Source organism: Aythya marila (genome assembly GCF_965140915.1).
Source record: "Aythya marila genome assembly, chromosome: 2".
Classification (NCBI taxonomy): domain Eukaryota; kingdom Metazoa; phylum Chordata; class Aves; order Anseriformes; family Anatidae; genus Aythya; species Aythya marila.
In genome coordinates this window covers 31166413-31192368 of record NC_139043.1, presented here as the reverse complement: position 1 = coordinate 31192368, position 25956 = coordinate 31166413, and the positions used below count along the sequence as shown (strand labels likewise).

The 25956-nt window shown below is 37.7% G+C and overlaps 1 protein-coding gene across 6 annotated transcripts in view; it reads left to right on the top strand.

Annotated features, from left to right (window-relative positions):
• CRPPA (CDP-L-ribitol pyrophosphorylase A) overlaps positions 1-25956 on the top strand; it is a 127285-nt gene that overhangs the window by 8238 nt on the left and 93091 nt on the right. For all 6 annotated transcript variants that reach the window (XM_082752185.1, XM_082752190.1, XM_082752189.1 and 3 more), the window contains one exon: positions 18778-18927. In XM_082752185.1, coding sequence (XP_082608311.1) covers positions 18778-18927 — 150 coding nt within the window. The remainder of the gene's footprint in view (positions 1-18777; positions 18928-25956) is intronic.

Below are 25956 nucleotides of genomic sequence, written 5' to 3'. Positions count from 1 at the left end.
GGTATATTGTATCTCTCTCAGCTTTGTGTTTTTTGTTTTCAGTGGGAGCCATGAAAATGTACTTGTTCACTTTTTCTTGAACCTCCTGTGATTTTAATGTAATACTTTTTCCCTATCTTTCTTTTTAATCGGATATAAGATGCTTCCAGTAAAGCAATAGGGAACCAAGGCAATCCCCACTTGACTTTCTCAAGGCAATGTACTCTAGTTCATCTGAACTTCGGACTGGTAAATATTTTTTAACCTAGATTGCCGAAGTATCATTTGATCTTATAAAGATGATCTTACACATTTGTTATAGTCTTTTCCATTGTATAATGTCTGTTTGAAATGTGTGTGGTATTTATTGGCCCTACTATGGCTTCCTGTGTTGGTTTAGGGCCACTGAATTCAGTGAAGCTAGGCCATCAGAGAACTGGACTACAAAATCTGTTAGCTGCTGATGCTACCCAACAAAGTAATTGAATTGATAACATGAGGAGAACTTCATCATATGTAACAAACTGGCAGATCTTCCCTCCAGAGGGTGGTGTGATTATCTTCACTTGACAGTGACAGAATTTTGAAGAACTAAATGACCAGAAGACTCTTAATCAAAACTGCCATGCAGGGTTTTGAATATCAGAAAGATTTGGATGAAGAGAAGCAATCATCTTTAGTTCTTCCTGTAGTCAAATTCTTTGCATGTCTAGAAGAGGGTCAGTTCTTCAGTCTTTCAGTACAAAAAGTAATTACTTCCTTTTGCATTATATAGAAAGGTACAAAACCTGGCAGAAACATCATATTAAATCACTAATGTAATAGGGATAATGCTGTATTGTTGTTCATCTGCATACCACATAGATAACATAATTATGAGAAGCTTTAATGTTCTTTAAAATGGCAATTGATCAAGTAAATTATTGCACTTCTAGCTGCCAATTGTCAGACAAATAAATTGCTTTATTGCACTTACTAATCAGTTTGTTATTTGCCTGTAGGAATTAAAATGTGCAACCTATCCAGAACTAATAAATTATGCCTTAAATCCCTTAAACAATCCCTTGATTATGTGAAAATATTACTTTGTAACCAATTAAATTCCATTTATGTTTTTGGGGTAATTTTGTAATTAAAATTACATGTTTCTAGAAACAAATTCTTTATTGCTAGTAAAAGTTGGGAAAAGTGGAAGCTTCAGAAGGCATCAGTCCAAAGCCTCCAGCAATATCTCATTGCCAACATTGCATTTTAAACAACATAACTAAAAAAAAGTGCTTACAAGGAAAAAAATCAGGAAGGCAGGGGGGAACTTGTCAGTTCTGCTGTTGAGGGTTTAAAAAAAAAAAAGGAAAGAAAGGCACATTACAGTCAAAGACTGTATTTAACAAACTAGGTTTGAAGGTATAGTTTGATTCTTTGACTGAAGAGAGTGAATCAAAACTGCTTCCTTAAAAGTTGGATTCTGGAAACTGTTGAACATCATTGCTGTATTCTCAGGTTTAACAAGGACCTGAACAAAGCATAATGCCAATACAGGTGTACAATGTTGATCAGTCTCCTTGGCTATCATTCACATACACAATCAGGTAAAATCACTGGACAGCAAACACCACGTATTGTGTTCAATCTCTTCTCATCTCTGAGTTTACTCACAATCAGTTCTGTGCTTGTCACTTGTGATGTATTGGGAAGCTGGAGCAGAAAATGTGCATGCATAAGCATGCCATTCTTCCACCCAGTTAGACAGTAAAATAAAATGCCTTACATATGATTATTGAATTGCGTTAGCAAAATACGGTGAAAGGCAAACCAAAAAATGCTGTTTTTTTTTTTTTTTGCACTGAAAATGGAGGAGGGCATGGATGGATAAGTAGTAAGGCAGATCTGGTCTGGTATACTTATGTGGGGAAGGCAATATTGGAGCAGTTATGCTCTCTGCTTTTTTTTCTCATTCTTTTAAAAGCAATGATCTTTTTGTTGTCTTATTATATCCTCAGTTTTTACTGTATATGGAATATTTTACACATTTTTCCTTTCCTGTCTGGTTTTGTTAGTGGTTGAGAGCAGTTTAGTAAGTTTCTCTTCCCCATCCTTGGAGAAGCTCAGAAACTGTCCAGACATGGTCCTGGGCAACCTGCTGTAGGGAGTCCTACTTCAACGAGGGAGTTGGACCAGGTGATCCCCAGAAGTCCCTTCCAACATCAACCATTCTGTGTTTCTGCTCAATATAGTTATACTTCCTGGTGTCAGAAACTAGCATTGGATTCTGATGTCCTCTGCATGGACAGAAAAAAGGGACAACCACATTGTTTAATTGTCAAGACCCTTAAAGTAATGCAAGGCATACACATAAGGCAGACGCTATTTTTAAACATGTAAATTTCTGCCATGTCAGATGTATAATTAAGTTGTTAGAAGCTGCAGTTTATTATCTGAAATGGTACTTTATTTAAATATACTTTGTTTGTTTGTAATCTGTGCTTTTGAAATAAATACATAGTATTCTCTACACATAAAGACTTGCTTGAAGTTTTTCTCCTAGACTGAACATCAAATCAGATGTGTAGAAGTTTTCTGAAATATGTCCAGGTCTGTTTATTCAAGCACTTTCCTGCTGAGAGATTGATAGATATAATCAATATGATTAAAATCAATGCATTCTAAGCAGTTGAATAAGTATTTGATTATAAAACAATTGGCTATTTCCAAATAGAAGACTCTTAAATATGTACTGAGTCTGTGTGCAAAGTTCCCTCATACAAATAATCACAAAACATGCCTGAACAGATATCCCTGTCTGTTGAAATCAAAATGGGTAGTCAGGTGTTTGAGAGCATCTCTATAGTACTGAATAAAATTATATTTTTTTCCCCTATTTTTTTTTTTTTTATATCAGAGCTACTAGCATGACCACATAATTAGTCATAAATTCTTTGTAGCTTACCTATCAGTTTCAGACTTCAACATATATATGATCAGAATAGTCTAGTTTTAAGACAATATAGTTGAAGAAAAGTAAGTAAAACAAACAAACAAACAACTCCTTTGGTATAGGTAAAATGCTTTTCAAAATACTCTCAGCATACATGAAAAGAGTCCCTGGACTCTTTTCATAATGTCCATGTCTTGAATACTTCAAACTTTTTCAAAGCATGACACCTGAAACAGCATCTCCAACTTAAAAATAGCATGGCAATCCTCATTTATTGTACAAAAATAATAAAAGATTTTGAGATACAACTGCCGAGTATGAAGGAAACCCTTCAGAAGAGACACACCTATTTTATTAAAAAAACTTTTTTTGGACGTGAGCTTCAAGATTAAGTAATGACATTTATTAAGTTTTTTTTTAATCATGTAGTGAATGAGCTCAACAGCTATTTGGAAACCCATCTGTTCTTTATGAATTAAAAGAAAACGAGAATGAAACATTTCTTACGGTTTAAAGGGATGAATATTAGGAGTCAGAAGTGGGAGAAGGTGGCATATTTTAGGTTACTGTTCATACATACTTAACTGCACAGTGCTGTACTGAGGGAGGAGGGGCAGGCAGGTATGTCAAACTGGTAGAAATCAGTTGGTTCTGAGTTTTCTGCCCTTTTGAATCTTTAATCCTGACACCAAACTTAGAGTTTCTGGCTTATACTACTTACATGTATGGTTATGTTCTGATGTAGGAAACCTAGTTCAGTTATTAAAATATATGCCGGGATTTTTCATATGTAATTTTTGTCAATTCATATTTGACGTACATGTCCGTTCTTTCCTGTTTTTGTTGGCTACAACACTGTCTTAATCGATCAGCAGTTTAATCTCGGTTAGTTACTGTGGTTCATCAGTCAAGCCATTGACAAACTAGTGTCTTTGCATACTTGTGGTGGTACTTTGGTCATGGTGACTACACAATTTTGAGCCTGTTTTTGTTAAGGAAAATTACATGAGGCCAGTGTTGGTTTCATGCAAATTTATCATGGAATCACAGAGTGGTGGAGGTTGTAAGGGACCTCTGGAGGTTATTCTGCTTTATCCCCTGCTGAAGCAGTGTCTCCCAGAGCAGGTTGCACAGGGCCATCTAGACACAGCTTTTGAAGACCTTTAACTGGGGAGACTCCACAACTACTCAGGGCAACTTGTGCCAGTGCTCAGTCACACTGACAATAAAGAAGTGCTTCCTGATGGATGTTCAGGGGGAATCTCCTGATGTTCTTCCTGATGTTTCAGTTTGTTCCCATTGCCTCTTGTCCTGGTACTGGGCACCACTGAAAAGAGCCTGGCTTTGTCTTCTTTACATCCACCATTCAGGTATTTATTTACATTAATAAGATCCCCCTTGAGCCTTCTCTTCTCTAGGCAGGTGCAGCTCTTTCAGCTTTTCCTCATAGGAGAGATGCTCCAGTCCTTTGATCATCATAGTGGCTCTTCTCTGGACTCTTCTTATAATGTCCATGTCTCTCCTGTGCTGGAGCCCAGAGCTGGACTCAGACCCCTAGGTGTGGACTTAATAGAGGGGAAGGTGTGCTGAATAGAGGGGAAGGATCACCCCCCTTGACCTGTGGGCAGTACCCCTCCTAATGCAGCCCAGGATCCATTAGCCTTCTTTGCTGTAAGGGCACGCTGCTGGCGTGTGTCCAACTTGGTGTCCACCAGGACCCTCAGGTCCTTTTCTGCAGAGCTGCTTTCGTTCTGGGTGTCCCTCAGCACATAATGGTACGTGGGCTTGTTCCACCCCAAGTGCAGGACTTTTCTCTTCCCCTTGCTGAACTGGAGTGTTTCCTCGGCAAGTGTGCAGATGGCACAAATTTAACTTTGTTAAAAACAGAACGTGTGGATCCCAGTCTCCTACATGGAAATGATGCAGTGCTCTGGAGCCACAAGCTTGCAGGTAGCCTTTGTGAACTCACAGCAGTCTCATGAAGTTAGTGTCTTCATCCTTTGCTTCAAACCATGACACAGTGTTTAAACTTTAACCATTTGGATTATTTATTTATTTATTTGTTTGTTTGTTTCCAGCTATTCTTAGTGTGGTTTTGCTGCAGTATGGAAAATAGTTTTACAATGGATTCTTTATTTTTAAGCCTGTAGTAATGGATACCTATCAGAAACATACTGATATTTCCATTCCATTATGGCATTATTGGTCCCATAAAAAGTTATAACCTTTGCAGCCAAGTCTTTATTTATTTTCTTTGTTGAATGGAGAGCTAATGTTTTGTTAGCAAATACTTGAAGCCTTTGTCCTAACAAGCTGTAGTGTTTGGCGGTGGGAAAGCACTGGTAAGGAGAGAAGCAACGCTGCTATTTTCTGGTTTCAGTCTCAGTAATTTAGTTGAGTCATTGCATTCATTAGGAAGGATGCAACTCAACCAACTGAAATACATTAAATCTGAGAAACAGAAATTATAATCTGCCTTTCTTTGCAGCCAGAATAACTGTGCCTAATATTTAATCCTTTTTAAAAAGGTGGTTTAATCCCCCATTTTTTAGCTTCTAGAAGGCTACAATAATTTTAACCTGACTTCCTTTTATGTAGAATTAAGTTATACTGGAAATAAATTTTAAGTGTGGCTTCCTCGGCATGGGTTGTTGCTGAGGTCACTGCCATGTAACATCTACAAGATGCACCCCCTTTATATTTAGAAACACTCTGTGTATGACGGTGGCATTGATCTGAGATGAGTGAAAAGCCCTGAGAGGGGAATGGCACACAGGTGTGTACAGAGCTTGAGGAGCAAAGCTCAGCTGGTCAGATATGTGTGAGGAGCTGAATGAAGGCCTCTTCTGCACCCCCTCCCCTCCTTTAGCGGTGCTGTGCACCCAAGGAGGAGGGATGTAGGGGCTGTATTTTTGGTTAGTGAGCTGACATATGAGAAGGGAACCGGGCTGTTTTGTGGTTGCAGAAAAAAGTCAACACTGTAGCATATGACAATTAATTGTAATTAATTAATTGTAGTTAATTGTAGATTAGTTATTATTTCTATTTCTTAGTAGCTTTTATGATTTTTCTGTTCAACTGACTGTAATATATTACAAAAATCTGCTAGTGGTGAACTGCAGTTACAATTTTGAATCCTTTTGTGGCTCACTTCAAAATAAAATGCAAAGTGCCTTTCTTCAAAACTGAACAGAGCAGAAGCTGGAACATACACTACCTTTTGTCTTTATGAAAAGTAGCATAGTCTCTGGATAGTGAGGTATATATCACAGAAACACAGAATCATCTAGGTTGGAAGAGACCTCCAAGATCACATAGTCCAACCTCTGACATAACACTAACAAGTCCTCCACTAAACCAGATCACTAAGCTCTACACCTAAAGTCTTTTAAAGACCTCCAGGGATGGTGACTCAACCACTTCTCTGGGCAGCCCATTCCAATGCCTAACAACCCTTTAAGTAAAGAATTTCTTCCTAAACTTCCTAAACTTCCTTCTTTTCAACCTAAACCTCCCCTGATGCAACTTTAGCCCGTTCCCCCTCGTCCTGTGGGGAATAGACCACGTTCCCCCTTGTCCTGTGGGAGAATAGACCACATTCCGTCCTCGGCATGTGGGAGAATAGACCAACCCCCACCTCGCTACAGCCTCCTTTAAGGTACTTATAAAAGCGATAAGGTTGCCCCTGAGCCTCCTCTTCTCCAGTATGAACAACCTCAGCTCCCTCAGCCGCTCCTCATAAGACTTGTTCTCCATACCCCTCACCAGCTTCATTGCCCTTCTCTGGACTCTCTCGAGCACCTCGATGTCCTTCTTGCAGTGAGGGGCCCAGAACTGAACACAGTACTCGAGGTGCGGCCTCACCAGAGCCGAGTACAGGGGGACGATCACCTCCCTAGCCCTGCTGGCCACACTGCTTCTTATACGAGCCAGGATGCCGTTAGCCTTCTTGGTCACCTGAACACACTGCTGGCTTATATTCAGCCAACTAGCAACCAATACTCCTAGGTCCTCCTCTGCCAGGCAGCTTTCCAGCCATTCTTCCCCCAGCCTGTAGTGCTGCTTGGGGTTGTTGTGCCCCAGGTGCAGGACCCGGCACTTGGCGTTCATATAGTTGGCCTCAGCCCATCAGTCCAGCCTATCCAGATCCTCCTGTAGAGCCTTCCTACATTCATTCCTACATTCCTATATTCATTCATATATAAGATGAAATGGAGGAGGAGAAAGTGAAAAAGTAATAAATATTTCTCTATATTCTTGCTTCTTGTTTTTGATCAAACAGTTGCAGGAGGAATTGATTATGTTTAACTTTATTCCTCGTTGAGGAGACTGGGGTGTCCTCAGTGCAGGGGAAGATAATCTGAAATCCAGGGATCTATATAGTAGAATCTTTAACTAGGGGTTTGCTATTCAGATGCAGGATGAAAATTATCACAATTTAAAAGGCATCAGCTTCTTATTCTGCCAATGTAGTTTTCAGTAAAAATATCAGATAGTGCCCATGTCAACTTGTTCACTTCAACAGCCATCTCATTTAAGAAGTTGGTAGATAAAAATGGAAAACAAAATAAAACAAAAAATAACATGCAACAAATTTTCATTGTCCAACAATGGATTGAGAGTAGATAGCAAAGGTTTACATCTATTTTCATCAGAATCTTTATGTTAAGTGGAAATAATAACTTCATACTTTTGTTTATTTTTTTTTAATGCAAGATGACTTCATAAAGTTATCTGGCTTATTTTAGATCATTTTCTTTTACCATAAATGTGTAAATATTAGCTCATTTTACCGAAACAGACAGACACCTTTATCTTTCAATTTTAAAGATGTATGTATTTTATATACATATTATGTGTATGAATGTATAAATTACTTTCACAGATACTGAAAATGGAGAATGTGAGTATATCTTGTGGCAAGATTATTTAAATATGTAGTTGTCATATTCTTCTGATTAGCAAAGGGAGATGCCAGTTTTAGTGTAAAACTAGCAAACTCCTTATAAAATGTCAGTTTAAAACAGATAGTTAAATAATGCTGCTACTGTTTGAAGTCTTTCTGTTGATATAAATAGTAATTAAAATTAGTGCTCGAAATAATTTTTATTTTTATGTTCCATTCTGCGTAAACCAGATTAATGGGTAGGTTGTTGTCTGGTATTTATTTTACAATGTTTTTGGGGTACTGTGAAAGATTTTAATTGGTGCTTTTTTTTTTTTTTTTTTTTTTTTTTTTTTTTTAATCAGCATATCAATTTACCAATCTCTTTGCATCTGTCTTGCCTAAATGATCTGTAATTGCCCTCTTTATGTCATAAAAATACACACTTGAAACTGGATTGTTCTAGCCACTTGTACATGGCAGAATATGGAAAAGATCCTCAGCCTTATTTCTCTTATTAAGGATTATGCATACACACATCTCTATCTTTTTTCCTTTTTCACCAAACACTGCTCTGAAAAGAAATCTGAATTTTTATCCAAGTGCACAACACCTGCCCTGTAGGTTAAGTGATGCTTCTCAAAATCAAGTTGACTTGCCTAATGTGCTGTAATAGTTTGCTGGGATCGTTCTGTGCTTATGCTTGTGTTGCCAAGAAGGTAGGTGGATTGTGTTACAGATTCAGCTAAAACTGCCTTCAAGAGCACTGAAGCATGCAGGAGTGAATTCAGGAGGTATCACATTCATACACAGAAGTATTAGCATCACTATTTGAATCAAACTAGTGTGATAAATAAAAATCTATTTTACAAGGCCTTTGATAACAGAGAAGGTCTAAGATAAAACTTGTAAAAGAGGCAACTTGAAATTTTGAAATTAATGTGTTGTAGAAAAAAGAAGTGTGGGTGCAAGACTTCCTGCAAGAAGAGGACCAGGCAGATCTGAGGGAAGCAGCTGAGTGAATTCAGAAGGCAAAAACACTTGATAAACAGGCCCAGAGTTGCTTAGGGAACTGCATGGGCACAGACCATAGTGCCTGTGTTTTTGATTGCTCAGGACTCTGTGTGTAAGGTAGAGAGTTACAAAAACTGTGGCTTTGCCTTTGGTTGATGGTGCACTAGTCCTTCTATAACCCCTCAAGATTTTTTCTTCTTCATAGTATGTAAATCCTGCATTTTACAGTGTGTGGTGGATCAGTATCTATTACATCACAATATTGTTAATTTTATAATGGCACAGGCTTTTTGGAAGTAAAATATATCTTAACTGTAATTGTAACTGCTTTGGCAGTAACTTTAAGATTTCTACTGTGCTGAACATAAGCATTAACTCCTCTTTATATTGACTTACAATTTGCAAAGTCCTTTGTGGCACACTGTGGCCAGTTGCTGTCTGTGATATGCTTATTTTGCTTTCTTGTTCCAACCCATACATATAATTTCTGTTGCATATTCCCATCATTCTGTCTTTTTGAAGGGAATCTTTTTGATTTTCTTTGAGAAGTCTTACTTTTTCCACAGAATAAAGTTTAGAATTTGGTATGTTGTTGATTGGATCAAAGCAATATTTACAGATATTTGTAGAGGTATATGCTTTAGATACAAAAGAACAGAAATTATGTAAAGTAATATATATATATATATATATATATATATATATATATACAGCCTTAATTTTTGAGGAAGTTTCAGCTATCAGTAACCTTGAGTTTGCCATAGCTAATTGAGGCTCTGACATGTCTTGATGTACATGTACTATCCCCAGTTACTCAGATAATATGTTCTGATAAAGGTGACCTCATTAGAAGAAATGTTTTCTTTTTCTTAAACAGTGTCATAAATATACATTACATTTGTTTAAGGAATCTTGTCTCTTTGAAGTCAGTTCAATGTACAACATAGTGTCAGCTCATTAACATTGGATCAAAGTGTATATTAAATTTCTGATTAAACATCCCGTCTTTTGCAGCTAGGAATAAACACAATTATAACTTCTTCCTTCCTGGTGTTGGTTTAAGATTAACATGTGTCCAATTTTAGGGAGTTCTGCTGTTGTTCCTAGCCAGCTGGGTAAACAGACTTTAAGGAAATTAGGTGAAGTTTAGTATACGAGCCTATTTTGTAGTGTTCAACACACATGTTCTAATTAACCTTCGTTTTGTCTGAGTGATGATTAAGTTTCGTATCTGTGTTACACCAAGCTTGTTTAACATTTCAACCAATACTGTCCTTGGGCAATTAGAGGCTGCCAGTACAAATATATCAAGACAACTGGAATTGGACTGAAGGCACTTCAGCACATCTCTCACCAAGGAGAATCAAAGATAGTGTGCCCATAGAGATTATTAATTTTAATATCTTTTTTTCAACAAAATTCTTAGTAAGGTAATTAAGATGTTTAAAAAAAGCGGCAAGACTTGATCTGTAATGGGTATGCAGCCAAGGTTAGGTATTGTGCTTGTTGGTAGAAGGAGTCCTGCCCCCACCACAGAACTGCCACTCAAGTTATGTCTGAGCTACATGGTGAAGTCTGTGCATGAGTATGTGTGTAAGCATGATATGCTCTGGACTTGAAGTTGTGTTTTGTGACACAATAATGAGAGTACTTCTATGTCTATTGTGGTGTCTTACTCTTCAGTGAGTCATCCTGGTTGTCCTGGTTGTCCTGGTTGTCCTGTAGTCCTGTCTTCATGCCACATCTCGCGCTTCAAGGGAAAAGCATGCAGCTGAGGTATTGCTTTGCAGGGGCCTTTTGAACCATCAACAAGGAGTTTTGAGGGCAGTGGGTGATAGGTTTGAGTCCAATAGCCTGGCTGCTGCCTTGCCTTGCAGTGCAGCAAGTAGGTGGCTGCTGGGTGCAGAATGAGGTTCAGAGTGCTGTACTGGTTCACTTTGAAAGTTGGACTAGCTTGGGCTTGAACGTGGGTTTGCACCCAAGTTTAGAAAATTGTACAGGTGCAGCCAAACCATCGTTAGCAGCTGCTCCTCTGTATAGGAGCGGTAGCTTATATGTGTTGTTACTTTGTCCATTCTTTTCCATCCAGATAGAATTGTTGCGCCAGGTAATTGTTTTCCATAAGTTGGCGAGGTAGGACTGATTTGAGGAGACACTTGGTCTTCCATCTCTGCAGTGGAATCAAAAGATTGCTCATTAGATTACAACTTTCAGTTATAGAGATGCTAAAGAGTAGTCCTAGGCAGCAGCTGTATACCAAATGCAGAAAAGGAAAAGAAAAAAATCATAAGAAAAAAAAAAAAAAAAGATGGGGCATTTGAATTTCTGTGAACTACCTTGAATGGACATTAAAAAAGTTCAGATGGTTGCATGACTGTTTTATTAGACATTCTTCGCTTCAGATTTACAATACAAAAATGGGGAAAGAACATTCTCTTAAAAATGTGAAATATTTTGATCTTTTAACTGAGTTTTTTTAAATTTTCTTTGAGAAATTTGAAATAAGAAATCTTTCAGTAAAGACAATTCTGCTAACTTCAATGGTAATTACTGAGGGTGGCTCATGTTCAGTACTGTAGGTACAATTAGCTCGACTGCAGATGTCTGAATAGGAATGCATGTTTCTACCTGTTTCATGTTTCACAGGTACTGTGTTTATTTCTGAATTTTTCATTCTGTAGAGGGCTGTGAATGCCCTTCATGGCAAGTAGCTAGATTTGTGTAAAAGAATACTTACCCTGTAGTAACATGTGGAAACGGTTTGATGGAATAAAATGAGAGGAAATTAATCATGGTTATTCTGAGCTTCTTTTGCTGGTTCATAGCCAGACCTAATTTAAACTGAAATTCTTAGGAGATGGTAGTGTTTGGTCACATATAAATAATCTTTCACCTAATAAAAAACATTCCAGGACATATTTGTAAACTATTAGATACCTAGCTTGTCTAAATTAACATACATTGTTCTTCATGGTTTTTATTATGTAGTTGAACAGTGTCCTAACATAATCCTTGTCTTCATGGAAGAGAAGGATAAAATTGTATGTGTATTTACCAAATTCACCTCTACAAAATTGACTTTAATCGAGTTCCAAAAAGATGTATTTGTCTTGCAAAGTGTGACTGACCCCACAACCTCCAGCATACAGTTCCAAAGAAATCAGCTGCTTTGAAGTGATGAACATGTATTTCTAAGTCCAGTGTATATATGCAAGACACGTTTATTTTTAATAAGGCAGGGTGTGACTAAATCATCTGAGAGTTTGGTTCAGTGCTATTTTGTTTGTCAGAGTGGAAAACAACTCTGATTAAAGAATTAGAATTAATAAATATGAGTGTTGAGAAAACATATAAAAACATCAGAATTGGGCTATTCTTCTGAGGATGACACTCAGAAGCTTTGGATGTGTTTGTCATCAGGTCTATTTCTAAGTAATTTTAAAACATTGACTCTAAAGCTATTAGGATGTTTGAAATATAAAATATACAATTGTTTTATATTACTAGACAGCTGAGAAGGTAAAAAGCATAGGTAAAATGAACTTCAGTGGAGATGAAAGCTCTGAATGGAGAATAAAAGTCTTTCAGGACTAATTCAAAAGTAGAAGGGAATCATACTAGATGAATGGGAGAGTCTGATCATTTAGGATTAGCTTTTGTAAAGTTTTAGGCTGTGATTCCTGCTTGCTTGAAGTTCAAGGTTGCAAATTGGCCATCTAAGTGAACTTTGTGGATCTGCATTAATACTTGGGGTCTAGTGGGGTCAAGGGTGTGCCAAAGTGTGTGTGTGTGTGTGTGTGTGTGTGTGTGTGTGTGTGTGTGTGTGTGTGTGTGTATCTAGTGTATCTATATATGTAGGTGTGCATATATAGTATATATATATGTGTGTATATACATATATATATATATATATATATAGTATATCAGCCTGCAGGACCTGTGGTTGCCTGAACTTATTACCCCACTGTTGTAAAATGAAATGAATTCCAGTTGTGGCATTTTTTTGTACAGATTTTGTGCCACTGGATTTTTTTTTTAGTATTCCTAGTCCATATCATTCACCTTGCTTAGCGTTGCAGTTATTTGATCGTGTTCTGTTTTGTTCCTGGCTACCAAAAAGAAACATAACAGTGACGCAGGTGTGTTGTTTTCCATGCTGTTTTGGAGCTTCTGACTGTCGTTGTTCTTGGCAAGTTCTGTTCTGGACATGGAGCATTGGTCTCGGCTGAATGCACGGTGTGTCAGGGATATTTGTTACCTGGGTAATTCCTTGCTTGTCATATAAGCTTCACCTGCCCCACCCACACATACTGTTTTGAAGTTTTAGTGAGTTCTGTTTTTTTTTTTTAAGCAACATGAGAATTTTTGATTATTCAAGAAAAATAAATCATGCTGCATTGTGTTACCCAAGTTTGTATTTTTGTATAAGTACTCACAGAATACATCCCTCTAAATCATTTCTGTTCAGAATAAAAGTATGATAAAATAAGAAAAATAAGGTGTTACTGTTAAATGGAAAGGTAGAGCAGTATGCCCTGAATATGCCTTGGGTGGTGAGGTACTGACACAGGTTGCCCAGAGGGGCTGTGGATGCCCCACCCTTAGAGGTGTTCAAGGCCAGGTTGGATGATGCCAACATGATCTTGTGGGTGGCATCCCTGCCTATGGCAGGGGGTTTGGAACTAGATGGTCTTTAAGGTCCCTTCCAACCCAAGTCATTCTATAATCATAGAACTGAATCTATGAATCTATTGAAAATACTTTTGGACAGTGTTACTGACCTGGGTGAGGCCCTTCATTCTATACCTCTTTTCCAGTCACCATCTTTAAATCTTGACTGTATGCTGTGCTGTACGCAGTTACGCAAAAAGCTGAATAGAAAACTGAGGAACTGTTTGTAAATGCTTTTTATTTGTGCTGTTTAAGGGTTATAAGAGATGCCTACTGTATCTAAAGGCTGGTTCAGTGTTCAGCATATGCATTGAAGGAGCTTGCTTCTGTGAGATATTAGTCTATCATTTTCACTGAAGTTGATAGAACTGTATGTTCTTGTGACATTTTAAGACTGTTTTGAGGAAATGATAGAGATGGATGTGGATTTTTTTTCCCCAGTATTTTGTCTGCAAGAAAATTAACCAGTAGCAGTATACGTCTGTTATGCTCAAAAAAAAAACCCAAACCAAACCAAAAAAAAAACAACCAAAAACAACTTTAAGAGCTTGCCCACAGTTATTTTACTGCTTTCACAAATCTATTTATCAAAATATATAAAAACAGGGGAAGGAAGAACTATTTGCATTTCCTGTTCATGCCAGATGAATCGAAACTAGTGCTTGACTGTCTTTGAAGTGGAGAGGCTTGAAGGTTGTAAAGTGGCCATTTAAAGAAAATGTTTAACAGTCCATTAACTATCAGCATAACATTTAGGAACTATGTATGATACATTTTGTATGTGATTTTGAAAAAGAATCCACCTGAGATCTGGGTCAAAATGATTAGGAATTGGAAAATGGGAACTCTGCATAGGGTAATGTTAGTATAAGACACAAACACTTCCTTTAGGCTCATGAGAGTTTGTGGTAGGATAATTCAAAGTATAAAAACGAAGTGTAGAACTATCCTGTCATGTTAACCAGTACTCATAATTTTAAACAAGGACACATTTTCTTTGTTTCATTCATTTTTTAAAAATTCATGTCTGAACCTCTTACCCGAGAGCTGGGCCAAGTACCTGTACATTCCTGACATAGACAGCAAGTCAAAGCTTCTCCAATTAGAACAAATAGAACTCACATACCTAAGACTCAGTGTAAATATCCTCTTTACCAAAAAAAAGAGAGAGGTCTGTTGTTACGGATCTATTACTGAAAAACCAACATGGAAAATCCTCACAAAGAATAAAGTACTTGGTGTTGTAACTGAATGCACATAGGCTGACTGGATGATTGTGTTCTTCACTTGCACCCCACAGCCATAAGGGGCGTGAGGTTCAGATTTCTGAACGGAAAAATGTTTCAATAGGCCTGTCTTCAGTACCTAAATTCTCTGTTCCATTCATTGTAAGACTGGTAGGAGTGGAAATCAGGAAAGGCTTTTTGCTGAGGAGGGTGGATACTTGAGCTGACCGGAAGGAAATACACCATATATCTCAGACCATGTCCCTCTTTGGCCTGTGTGTGAGAACAAAATTCACAACTCAATTCTTCTGCTTTTACATGCCAAATATTATGTTTTGACCATGAATGAAGATACCCATGGGCCAATTTTGGAACCAGAAGCATGTGGGGTGAGCTCTGAGTAAGCCAGTGTGGGTTTGGCATCTGTGTCAGCATATGCCAACTAGCAAATATTGCCAAAAGTCTTGCAGATGCAAGATTTCCTGTGCTAGGGGCTCAACCCTCTTGTCCCATATGAAAATAATGCAGAGCATACACAGCCAAGTTTTCCTTTACTTGATATCTGTTTCTCACAGTCTGACAGTGGCCTTAGGACCATTCATGGTTCTTGTGTCACTGAGGTGGTAAACTCGGCCCTGCCTAGGGTCAGAGCATCTGGCTGAGATGTGTGCTTAGGTGCCAAGACAGAAAGGACATGCAGGTAGGTGAGCCAGTACTGAGGAAAACAAGCAGACCAGTTGCTGTATCTTGTCTCTTAGGATTTTCAACTCAGTGCTGCACCTTTGCAAGTATGCTCTAGCTCATGACCTCACAACTTTTGGACCTCTGCTGCTCATTTTCTGTAAGTAGAAACTTAACTGGCATTACATACAAAAGCTTTTACAGTACATTCTGCTTTTAGAGTATAGAGCAGTTATGGATTGAGTTATCCTTTTTTGGAATAAAAATTGAATTTTTTAAACAAATGGCTGCTAATTATCTTGTTGCTGAATACATCGTTAGAATTTCAGTTGCATGATTTAGGCTGAAGCTGTAAATCTATTTCTTTGTGTTAAACTTCATGTTTTCAGTCAGTGTCAAGTATAGTTTGAGAGGCATATCTTACTGTGCTCATGTTGTGATTTCTCATTGAAACTGCTGGAAAGCAGGTGATAAACCCTCAGCCTGCCACACTGGACTCAGTGCTGAAGTAACATAAAGCAAAATTTTAACTGTTAAAAAATGCCTTTTGTTAAAATTTAGGTGCCATGAAATTTTCAGATACTCAAGAAATTAATTGGGGGCTTTAAAAATTACATGTTTGAATTTATAAGAAATCAAATCTTCCTCAAATTTCTGGAAGAGTTAGGCCTAAGCAAAGCAGGAGATGTGGTTCATTGTTGTCACAAAGATACAGATACAGACATTCATGAATTTTTATTGTGCAATAAACCAGATGTCAAGAAAACAATGTGTTTCAGAGCTCTTTTAAGAATGTCGTTTTGAGTATTTCAATTTTATTTAGAATTGAAGTTTGTTTTTTTGTTTCTCAGAGTGCATGTTTCTTTCACTTGTGAGATCTAGTTACGCAAGTCACATTGTATTCTGTTGGCCTGTTTTATGCTTAAAAAGTAACATGACATGATTGTTAAAAACTGTAATAAAATTTTGGATCAGCCTAAGAAATCCTCTTTTTCTAACTGGTTTTCTGGAATGGTAACTGTTCCAGAAAAAAAAAAAAAGTTAAATAGACTTAACTAATTACAGAAAAACTGTGGCTAACATGCTGCTCTGTCTCTTTTCCCATGACCTTCTAATTTTATAACTTTTTTTGTGTGTGTGACCAATTAAAATATGACGGCAGAGCAAAATAACATAATCCAAATGCCCAGCAGCTGCGATGTGGAGGTAATAATCCATGTCCTAGAATCACAGAAAATAGAGAGGGTACAAGTTGCAGATAATTTAGTGTTTCTACTTGTGCTTGTGCACAGATTTTCCTTAAAGTACATCTGTTAAGTTTTATTCCGCATTCAAAATGTTGATGTATTACTAAAATTGTAATGGTATTTATTTATTTTGTCAGTTTGCTACTTCTATGACAGAAGTAAAAATTATCTTGCCTAGGTCAGAGGGATGGACTAGATGACCTCTAGAGATCCATTACAGACAGCTTTTCTGTGATTTCATAATTCTTGCTGATCTTTCTGTACCATGTTTTGCCTCTGGATGACAGAAGATAGTGTTTTGTTCCATACAGTGTTTGTATAGATATCTACTCACACTTATTAGAAAGAAAAAGTACTTTTAAGGTTTTGAGAAAGTGGTTCAGGTACAAACTGACACACAGGAAATTCCTCTGAGTAAGAGGAAGAACATCTTTGCTATGAGGGTGACGGAGCACTGGAACAGGCTGCCCAGAGAGGCTGTGGAGTCTCCTTCTCTGGAGATATTCAAGGCTCATCTAGATGTGATCCTGTGCAATTTGCCCTGGGTGACCTTTCTTGAGCAGCAGGGATGGACTAGGTGATCTCCAGAGCTCCCCCCCAACCACAACCATTGCATGATTCAATTATCTCTGTCATATGAATCTTTTCAATCTTTTCTATTGCTTCTCCCTGCCCCATGCCCAGGTAGCTCATTGCATACCACAGCTCTTTGGGCATGGGAAGTTGATTAACATCTCTGTCCTCATTATGTAAAACAATGAACTAAGAAGCTGTATTTTAGACCTCATAAAGTGCTCAACACACTGACTGTAGTCCCCTGTTTTATTGTTCAGTAGTGTGAAAGGGGGAGGGAAGGCAACTGTAGTTCTTTCTCTTAGCAGAGGAACAACACTTAGGGCTCTTTTTGCCACTGGATGGTTATGTGAGGTCAAAAAATTACTGTAAAAAAAGGACAAGACTTACATGTCCGAGACTGGCATTGGCATGCTTTGCCATTAAAAAAAAAAAAAAAAAAAAAAAAAAAGAAATAAAAAACTGTGCTCTTATTTTCTGTCATGTGGTACCCGGTTTATTCAGTGGCAAAGTTCTCTAGAAGATCTTTGGTGGCTACAGTGAAAAGTGTCAGAACTCACCACTGGAAGTTGTTTTCTAGGCATACTCCTTTAAGATGCTGGGTACTTCCAAGTATTTTGGAACAACAACATTTTAAAAAATTATTATTCAAAATAGATAATAAACAGTATAGTATGTGCGCACCATTCTCAATGATTAGCATTGTTAAAGAGCATGCTTTTCTCTCTGTGGCTTGATAAGCAGTGTTCTCCAGCTCTATCCTTCTCTTCTTGAACAAATTGTATGGATGCCTCTTGTTCCAATTACTTAAGTGACTGATGTAGCATAGGTAGATTTTTGGTTACAGAACTGCTAGGAGAGCTCTGTTTCAGAAATGCTATCGATCCTTAATACTCTATATTGATGAAAAGATCAAGGAAGTGAGTATGCTTAATTGGTTTCAGATCTAAGCAAGACCAAAACAGAAATATAATAATTTCATTATCTGTTCTGGGGCACAGTGCTGCTGGATACTGAGTACTTTCTGATTATACTGTATTCCCAGTGACTGTATTCCCAGTGACAGGTAATTGTGGATGCTCAGTATGAGATGAATTCAGCAAGGAGGAACAAGCTCAATTTGAAATTTTTGTTCTTGTTGCTTATTTCTGAGCAGTTTAACCAAATGGAAATCTATGAAAGCAATAGGTGCTGTGGATTGTCAAGACCTACCAGCTGTGTCTCCTGCAGTTTTATATCTAAATATGTCTATGCTCACAGAAACCACCTAATATGTATGTAGAAGAAAGTCTGATAATGATATCAGGTCTGTATGTGTGATTACAATAGATGTTTATAAAGGACTTAGATTTTTTTTTGTGCATCTAAATTCGCTCTCATTGTATACTTACACAGTCTTCTGTGGCTATATTGATATGAAAAGTTTCATATGGAGAGATACATAAAAGATAAGTAGAGAATTTATTTTAAAGCCCTGATTTTTTTATTATTTTATTTTTTTGGCTGCAGCTATCTGATATACATTTGTATTAACATTTAGGCCTCTTTTTATGTTTTGTTTCACAGGCAGCAGGAGCAATTCGTCCTTTAGTTTCTACTGTTATTGCCTCTGGTGAAGATGGCTGTTTAGACCACTCATTGGAACGTGCCAGGTACAGAGCAAGTGAAATGCCTCAGGCTTTCTTATTTGATATAATCTATCAAGCATACCAACAGGTAAGACTTTGAGTTTTCTTATAGGACTGTTTGCCTTTAGTGTGTAAAAACAAACAAACAAAAAAAAAACCTCTCACAAATAGGCATTTATTTCAGATCACATCAAATTGGACATCTTATTTCTCTGTGATATTTTGATGACAGTGCTTTATCGTACTCATCTATTCAAATATTTCTGGTATCAAACTGCCAAATACAAGGTGTGTGGGGGTGAGGGTCTAAACTATTGGAAACTATTGATTTGCTTTGAATTTTATTATATATTAAATAGATTATTTATATGAGTGGGCTAACGTGCTTAAAATTATGTATGTATTCTATATGTGTAGTTGATAGAGTATCAAACAGAGTTCTGCATACACAGTGTAGTAATGGCATTATATAATAATATGAGATCTAGGCTGTTTTAAAACACTTGGATAATATTACCTTGATACATCTAGAGAAATGTTTAAAGTGTTTCATATTGCATGTGTTATAATAAATGATCATACTGTACAAACTTTGATTACTGGCTGAAAATAATATTTTACATAGTGTGTTGTAATTATTTTTTTTTCTAATACATCATGTTAACTTCATCTTGATTTAAGAAAAACAAAAACTGTGGGTAGTATAATAAACCCTGACTTTTTGCCTTTATCCCTCTTGAAGATTGCTTTCATTTGCCCCACCCTGCATTCACAGTTTACTGGAAACACTCCAGGCTTTCGTCTCGGCATTCTACTTCCTTTTCATTCATCACCTTGTGGAAATTGCCTGTCCTCCAGGTATCTTCTAGATTGACTGAAAGCAGAGCATTTCTTCATTTGTCACTTGGAAAGAATTATTTTTCACTCCACTAATGCTGACAGTCATCAGTCTTTCATTTCTAGAGTAAACAAGACAAAATTACTGATAGTGCATAGCTTTGAAGTCACCAACAACAGAACAAATGCGTGGACAGGCAATGAAGAGTACTTTGAAATGTTGGCAAAAATTCCATATCGTACCCTTTATGCATGATACCTGAAGCTATTCCTAGGTGCTGAAGATGAAGGGTTGTCCAAGATGAAGAACTACTGAAGTGATTGTACTAGCTCCAGCCATTTTACTTCTGATGGTAGGCAGGTGGAACTTCTTGATGTATACAGCTGATATGTCAAAATGAAAGTCTATAGCTTGAATGTAGTGGGCATGCCTGTGATAAAGGCAGTGTATACATGCATGGAACACATCTCAAGAGACAACAGCTACTGTTGGTTATGCAATCATTTCTTTCTTGTTGGTGTGTATCTGTTTTGGCAAATTGCATGTTTATGTGTTTTCTCAAAAACAAAACAAAACCCCTCTATTTTTTCCTACTGTGTTTGCTCCTATTTTGCAGATACAGAAGAGCTGGCAAATACATAAAAAAATTTTTTGCCCCTTATTGCCTTGCTCAAAAGGCAACTATATTTGCAATCCCTATGTTCCTCTGAATAGTGTTGTCTTCTCACATATGCATTCCATCAGTTTTCTTTTTTATATCCCTGCTCTTTCAAGAACAAGCCACCAAAGTTGTTAGCAAACAATCAAGGCTATGATTCCTTGTCCCCAGTTCCCTTTGCATTGGCTAAATTCTGGTCATTTAAATGCTCTGTGCCTTGGAGCTCTGAGAAGGATAACACTTCGCTAAATCTCTCAACTCATATTGTTTGCTAATTATTTATGTTTCAATAGTGCCTAGCTGTCCAAGTCAAGGATTAAGACCCTATTGTTCTGGGAACTGTACAAACAAATAAAAAAAGATAGATAATCACTGTCCTGAAGAATTTAGTAACGCTACTGTAGGGCAGATTTTTGTAGGAATAGGTGCAGCTTACGGTACTTCATAGATGCCCATCATTGGTCCCCACAACATGGTAAAGTAGGTAAGTATCCTTGTACAGAAGAACAAAGATAAAAATTATATTGTTATTCATGTTGGAAGACACAGTGCTGGGAGTTGAACAATTCAGTTCAGCTGACTTGGCTTGTGATTATGATCCCATTTCTGTGTGGTTTATGCAGTTGTGACCTTTATGCAACAACAGTGGGGGGGAAAACAGCAGTCAAACATGCATTCCTTAGAAAGAAGTAGCCCATTTGAAATTTGCTTCAAATAACATTGCATTGAGGGTAATGTGGAATACTGCTCTTAAACTCTTTCATTTAAATGCATCATCTGATGTGAATAGGTAGAGAGTTAACTTCCAGATTTGTTCTTTTCCATAACTGTAAGATCTCTGGGTATCTTAACCACGAAGTTACACCTTTCAATTAAATATCAGTTCTCTTATTCTTACAAGCTACACATGAACAGCCCTTTTTTGTTTTTCTTGCCTGGCACAGGTTTGAGCAGAGCTGGCTAGTTTTCTCATTTACTTTTGTATGCTCTTTTTCTTTCTCAAATTGAAAAGCATTTCTTCAGAAACCTTTTTCTATTTCTTGCGTGATTAAAAAAGGACAATGGTAGTTTGGGCAACAATACATGCCTTGTACATAAAATTATTGAAGTAGATATAAACAATGTCAGATTGATTTGCAATATTTTCTTAAAATATATGTATATTACAGTGAATCCCTTTGCCAGTGGTGCCAAAAATCAATGTATCTGAGGACATCCAGACAGATAATTTGCATACGTTTCTTTGTGTTGCATCTCAGGTTTTATGCTGGATCTCAGCATAGTTTTCTCTCTTATATCTTGTCTGTGGCCTTAAAACATATATTTTCCAAACAGGTATTTTGTGTTCAGGTCCTAAGGTAAATCTGGCCATGTTAAGAATTTTGTTGTCATAAAGAGTAACTTCTCAGCTTATAGTAGTGCTGTTGGAACGTTTTAACTTTTCCAAAAATTGCATGTACTTCCATTGTCCTTTAATGACTGAGAGGAATGTAAAACATACATTCCTCATTGATCTCATATCTGATATTTAAGTGGTGCACTAAAAACATTTAAAGGCAGTATTGAAATTAAGCAGAACCCACAATAGAGAGTAGAGCTAAAATGGTGTCTTGATCTTAAAAGGCCTTATTACTCTGGCTTTTGTGTCATTAGATAGAGTACTTAGAATAAATTGTTGTGGTTTAATGTGGCAGGCAGCCATTTATTTACTCCCCTCCAGTGAGGTGGGGGATAGAATCAAACTGGGGAAAAAAGGTAAAACTCTTAGGTTGAGATGAAGACAGTTTAATAGAACAAAAAAGGAAGGGATTATAATAATAATCTATATAGAAAACAAGTGATGCACAATGCAGTTGCACACCACCTGTCAACTAATGCACAGCCTGTCCCTGAGCAGCAGCCAACTCCCCCAGTTTTAGTGTTCAGCATGACAGCACATGGCCTGGAACATGCCTTTGGTCACCTGTGCTGGCTGTGTCCCCTCCCAGCCTCTTGTGCACCCCCAACTTACTTGCTTGCAGGGCAGCATGAAAAGCTGAAAGTCCTTGACTTGCTGTAAGCACTGCTCAGTAACAACTAAAGCATGGGTGTGTTACCAACGCCATTTTTCTCCTAAATCCAACACACGGCAACATGCCAGCCGCTATGAAGAAAACGATATCTCTGCTGAAACCAGGGCATAAATGAATAGGTGTGTTATAAATGAAGTCTCAACTCAATCTGAATTTAGTAATATTTATAAAAGGAATATTTATAAAAGGTATAAAAGGCTAGTAAACAGCGTTGGGTGTGTGGGGAGTCTACGCTCCACCAACATACACACACGAACATCAAACATTCTAAATATACAGAACATTGCTTTTACATACTAAACCCGAGCATGCCTATACAATCAGAAAAGGTAACAAACAATCCTGTAAGTTCCATGACTTACAATGTCCAAAAACAGTCTCCATTTTCCATTCCTTTTGAACAATGTCTTGCTTTAAGTTGTCAAGCAACTCGGCCTTCGGGTCTTATGTATCCCATTCTTCCCGGATCAAAGAAAAGCATATCCATCTCCTTTTCAAGGCAAATAGGCCTGGGTCAAAACGCATGTCCAGGTCAGCAGGGTGGGCCAATGGTGTAGCAGAAGGATCAGTAAAAGAACCCGCAGCTCCCTCACTATCTGGCAAACCACATGTTTCTGACTGGGGTCCCACATGGCTCTTTAAGGCCTCAGAGACTGCTCGCCAGGTGCCGAGCAATCCCACTGCAACTTTGTCATTTTTAGTTGCAGAGTCCCACACCTTGACTTCAATTTGGTCCCATGTTTCAGGATCATAAACTGTCCAATTGTTAATAAGGAGAATAAGCTGTAAGGTTACCTGGACAGTCTTTGTTTCCAAGGACGTATGATTCCCCATAATGCGCTGCTGCTTACCAGCGAGGGGCAGCTGTGTGCGCGGGTCCGCTTCTCTCAGCTTGAGCTTCTTCCCAGCTCCGGTGGTGCGCATGTTTCCAGTGACTTTCGGTACCAGCTTCTCTGAGCAGTTTGCTGAGTTTGGCCGAACCCATCTTCATGAGGCGATCAATGTGTCTGTTCCCATCCTGATCTCCGTTCTGCTAGCCTGTTCCTTTTCATTCCTTCTTTCTGCTTCTTTATTGATGACGTAACTTCATCACATCATGTTGCCTTCTTTTTTATCTTGAGGACAGGCTCCCCTCTTATACCCTTCTCCCCACAGCAGTTCCTTTCAAAACAGCTTTTCATTGGTCAAATAACTTTGCAAATAACAACAACGGCAAACACCCAGAAACTTCCATGCCTTAACGGCTGGAGAACAAGAAACCGAGACTGCATGGAGTCTCCTGAATCACCCTTCTTTGTTCCCTCTAAACTCTTTTATATTCCTGATGGCCTCATCGTTAAGAGTCTGATGTTATCTCAACCACGGGGCTTTCCTACCCCCATGGCCACACTCCCACATCTCCCCCCCCTTCTTTATTAATATCAACCATTTTCTCGACAATAATTACCACTCCATAAATAACAGGTGTGAGGTAAGTTTTGGCAGATTAGGGCATTTAGTCCTATATTTAATGCTGCCTACCGCTTTCTGTGGCATATCTTTGTTCCGTTGGTTATATGATGCATGGGAAAACAGCTGTTTATAATACTTCACTTCTGGTACAGTGAAGTATTCTGATGCCCCCACTTTGTAATAGGACTTTAGACTTGGGCATTGGAATCACTCTGAAGAGAAAAACAGATGAATTCTGCAGGCCTCCTTACATGCCTCTGAGTATTACCATTTCACATAACACATATATGCTTCCTTACCTCATATCCTTATAAAATACAGCACTTCTTATGTGCTCTTCAGTTTAAGTACAGGTTTTATCTGGTATGATAAATACTTGCCACAAGGTGGGCAAGTGACAGACACAACTGCAAGAGGAGTGAGAACTTTATTTAAAATGTGTGTTGTATCTCATAGGCAGGAATATGAGGCTTTACTTTAACCATTTTTTTTCTAGGTGACATTGGGTAAATGGCCATGTAAATGTGGTAAGGGGAAAAACCTGTTGTTATACCATTGGTCCTAGTTCTGATATATTCATGAATTCGTTTCATGCAAAATGCAATGAACTGTACCAATAGGCTTCTGTAAATATTAGCAGTGAATTAGCTAAACTATTTTAAATCAAAAATGCAAATCTCTTACGACTAGTGAAACCTATGGAAAGGTTGTACAGTCACAGATCTCATTACTTGCTTCTATTCTAACCTACCTGAGACAAATACAGCCAATAAATATTACTGTTTTTTAAAATAAGAAATTAATTCCTGATCTTGGAAACACTTTTTTCCTCCTATTTTTATCAGCCCCTAGAAAAATCAGAAAAGTTTAAATGCTAACTGAAGATCCACAATTTCCGAAGACAGCAAATAAAGGATGAATTCCTTAGAACAGACTTGTTCATTTTTGCTTAAGGTAGTTTCATATTTCTGTTCACCCTTTTATATTAAATTGGAGCAAATGCAAAGTATGATCCTGTAAGCCTGGGAGGAGGGTGTGGGGGTGAAACTTCACTTACTAGAAGTCAAGTGTTCCCCTGGAGCAGTATCTTATAAGGAATTAGAGTATCAGGAAGTCAGGTAGACTACTTTTTTTCTTTAATCAGAGTAGGCTGAGACTGGTTTCTCTGATACCTCATTATGACATACATGTATTGTGGAATGCACAGAGATCTATTGTCTTTTATACAAAACATCTTGTTATGTCATGTCACATTAGTGACAATACAGAATGGCTGAAGTACTTAGCAAATCATTACGTATTTTAAATGTATTTACCAAAGAAAGGAAGGTAGGAGGAACAATTAAAAAACAAAAACAAAACAAAACAAGACAAAACAAAAGAAACAAAACAAAACAAAACAAAACAAAAAAAAACCTTTGCCTTTCCTGATCTGGCAGAGAAACAATTGAAAATGGAAGCAGGAGAGTGGTATGTAGAAAATCCTCAACAGCTTCTGTGTTGGAGATGTAAACCAAAAGCCTAGGGAGGATAGTATGATGCAGTGTCAGATTATGCCATGGATGGGATAGAATTCCTCACCATTTCAACCAGTGTGGTGAAGTTAAAGGCATGGGAAGAACTACACACAGTTGAAGAAGAGGCGGGACATTTTAGAAGGCTATTAGGCAGGAATTCGTCAAATATGGATGACACTGCAAAGTCTGATTACTATTTAAATATAGTGATAGCTTTATAACAATCTTTTGTACGCTATTTTACAGGTAGATCTTCTGTATCTGGGATAATTTACCACAAAAGCTGTACCATATTTTTTGGTGTTTGCATTGCATTTTTATTAATCTGTTGATAGTAGACCTTTTGTAGGTTCTGGAAGTTTATATTTAGCTAATCAGAACAATGAAACTGAAAAAAAAAAAAAAACAAAAAAAAAAACTACAGGAAGCAGGAATATCCATTAAAGGGGGTGGGGGCTAAACTTCAGCATATTTAGAGATGCTTCTCTGTTGCCTGTGAGGTACCTTACAAATACCCAGAAGAAAGAGACAAACCTTAGGGGATCTATCTAATCTGTAGAAACTAGGCAGAGGCTAGTAT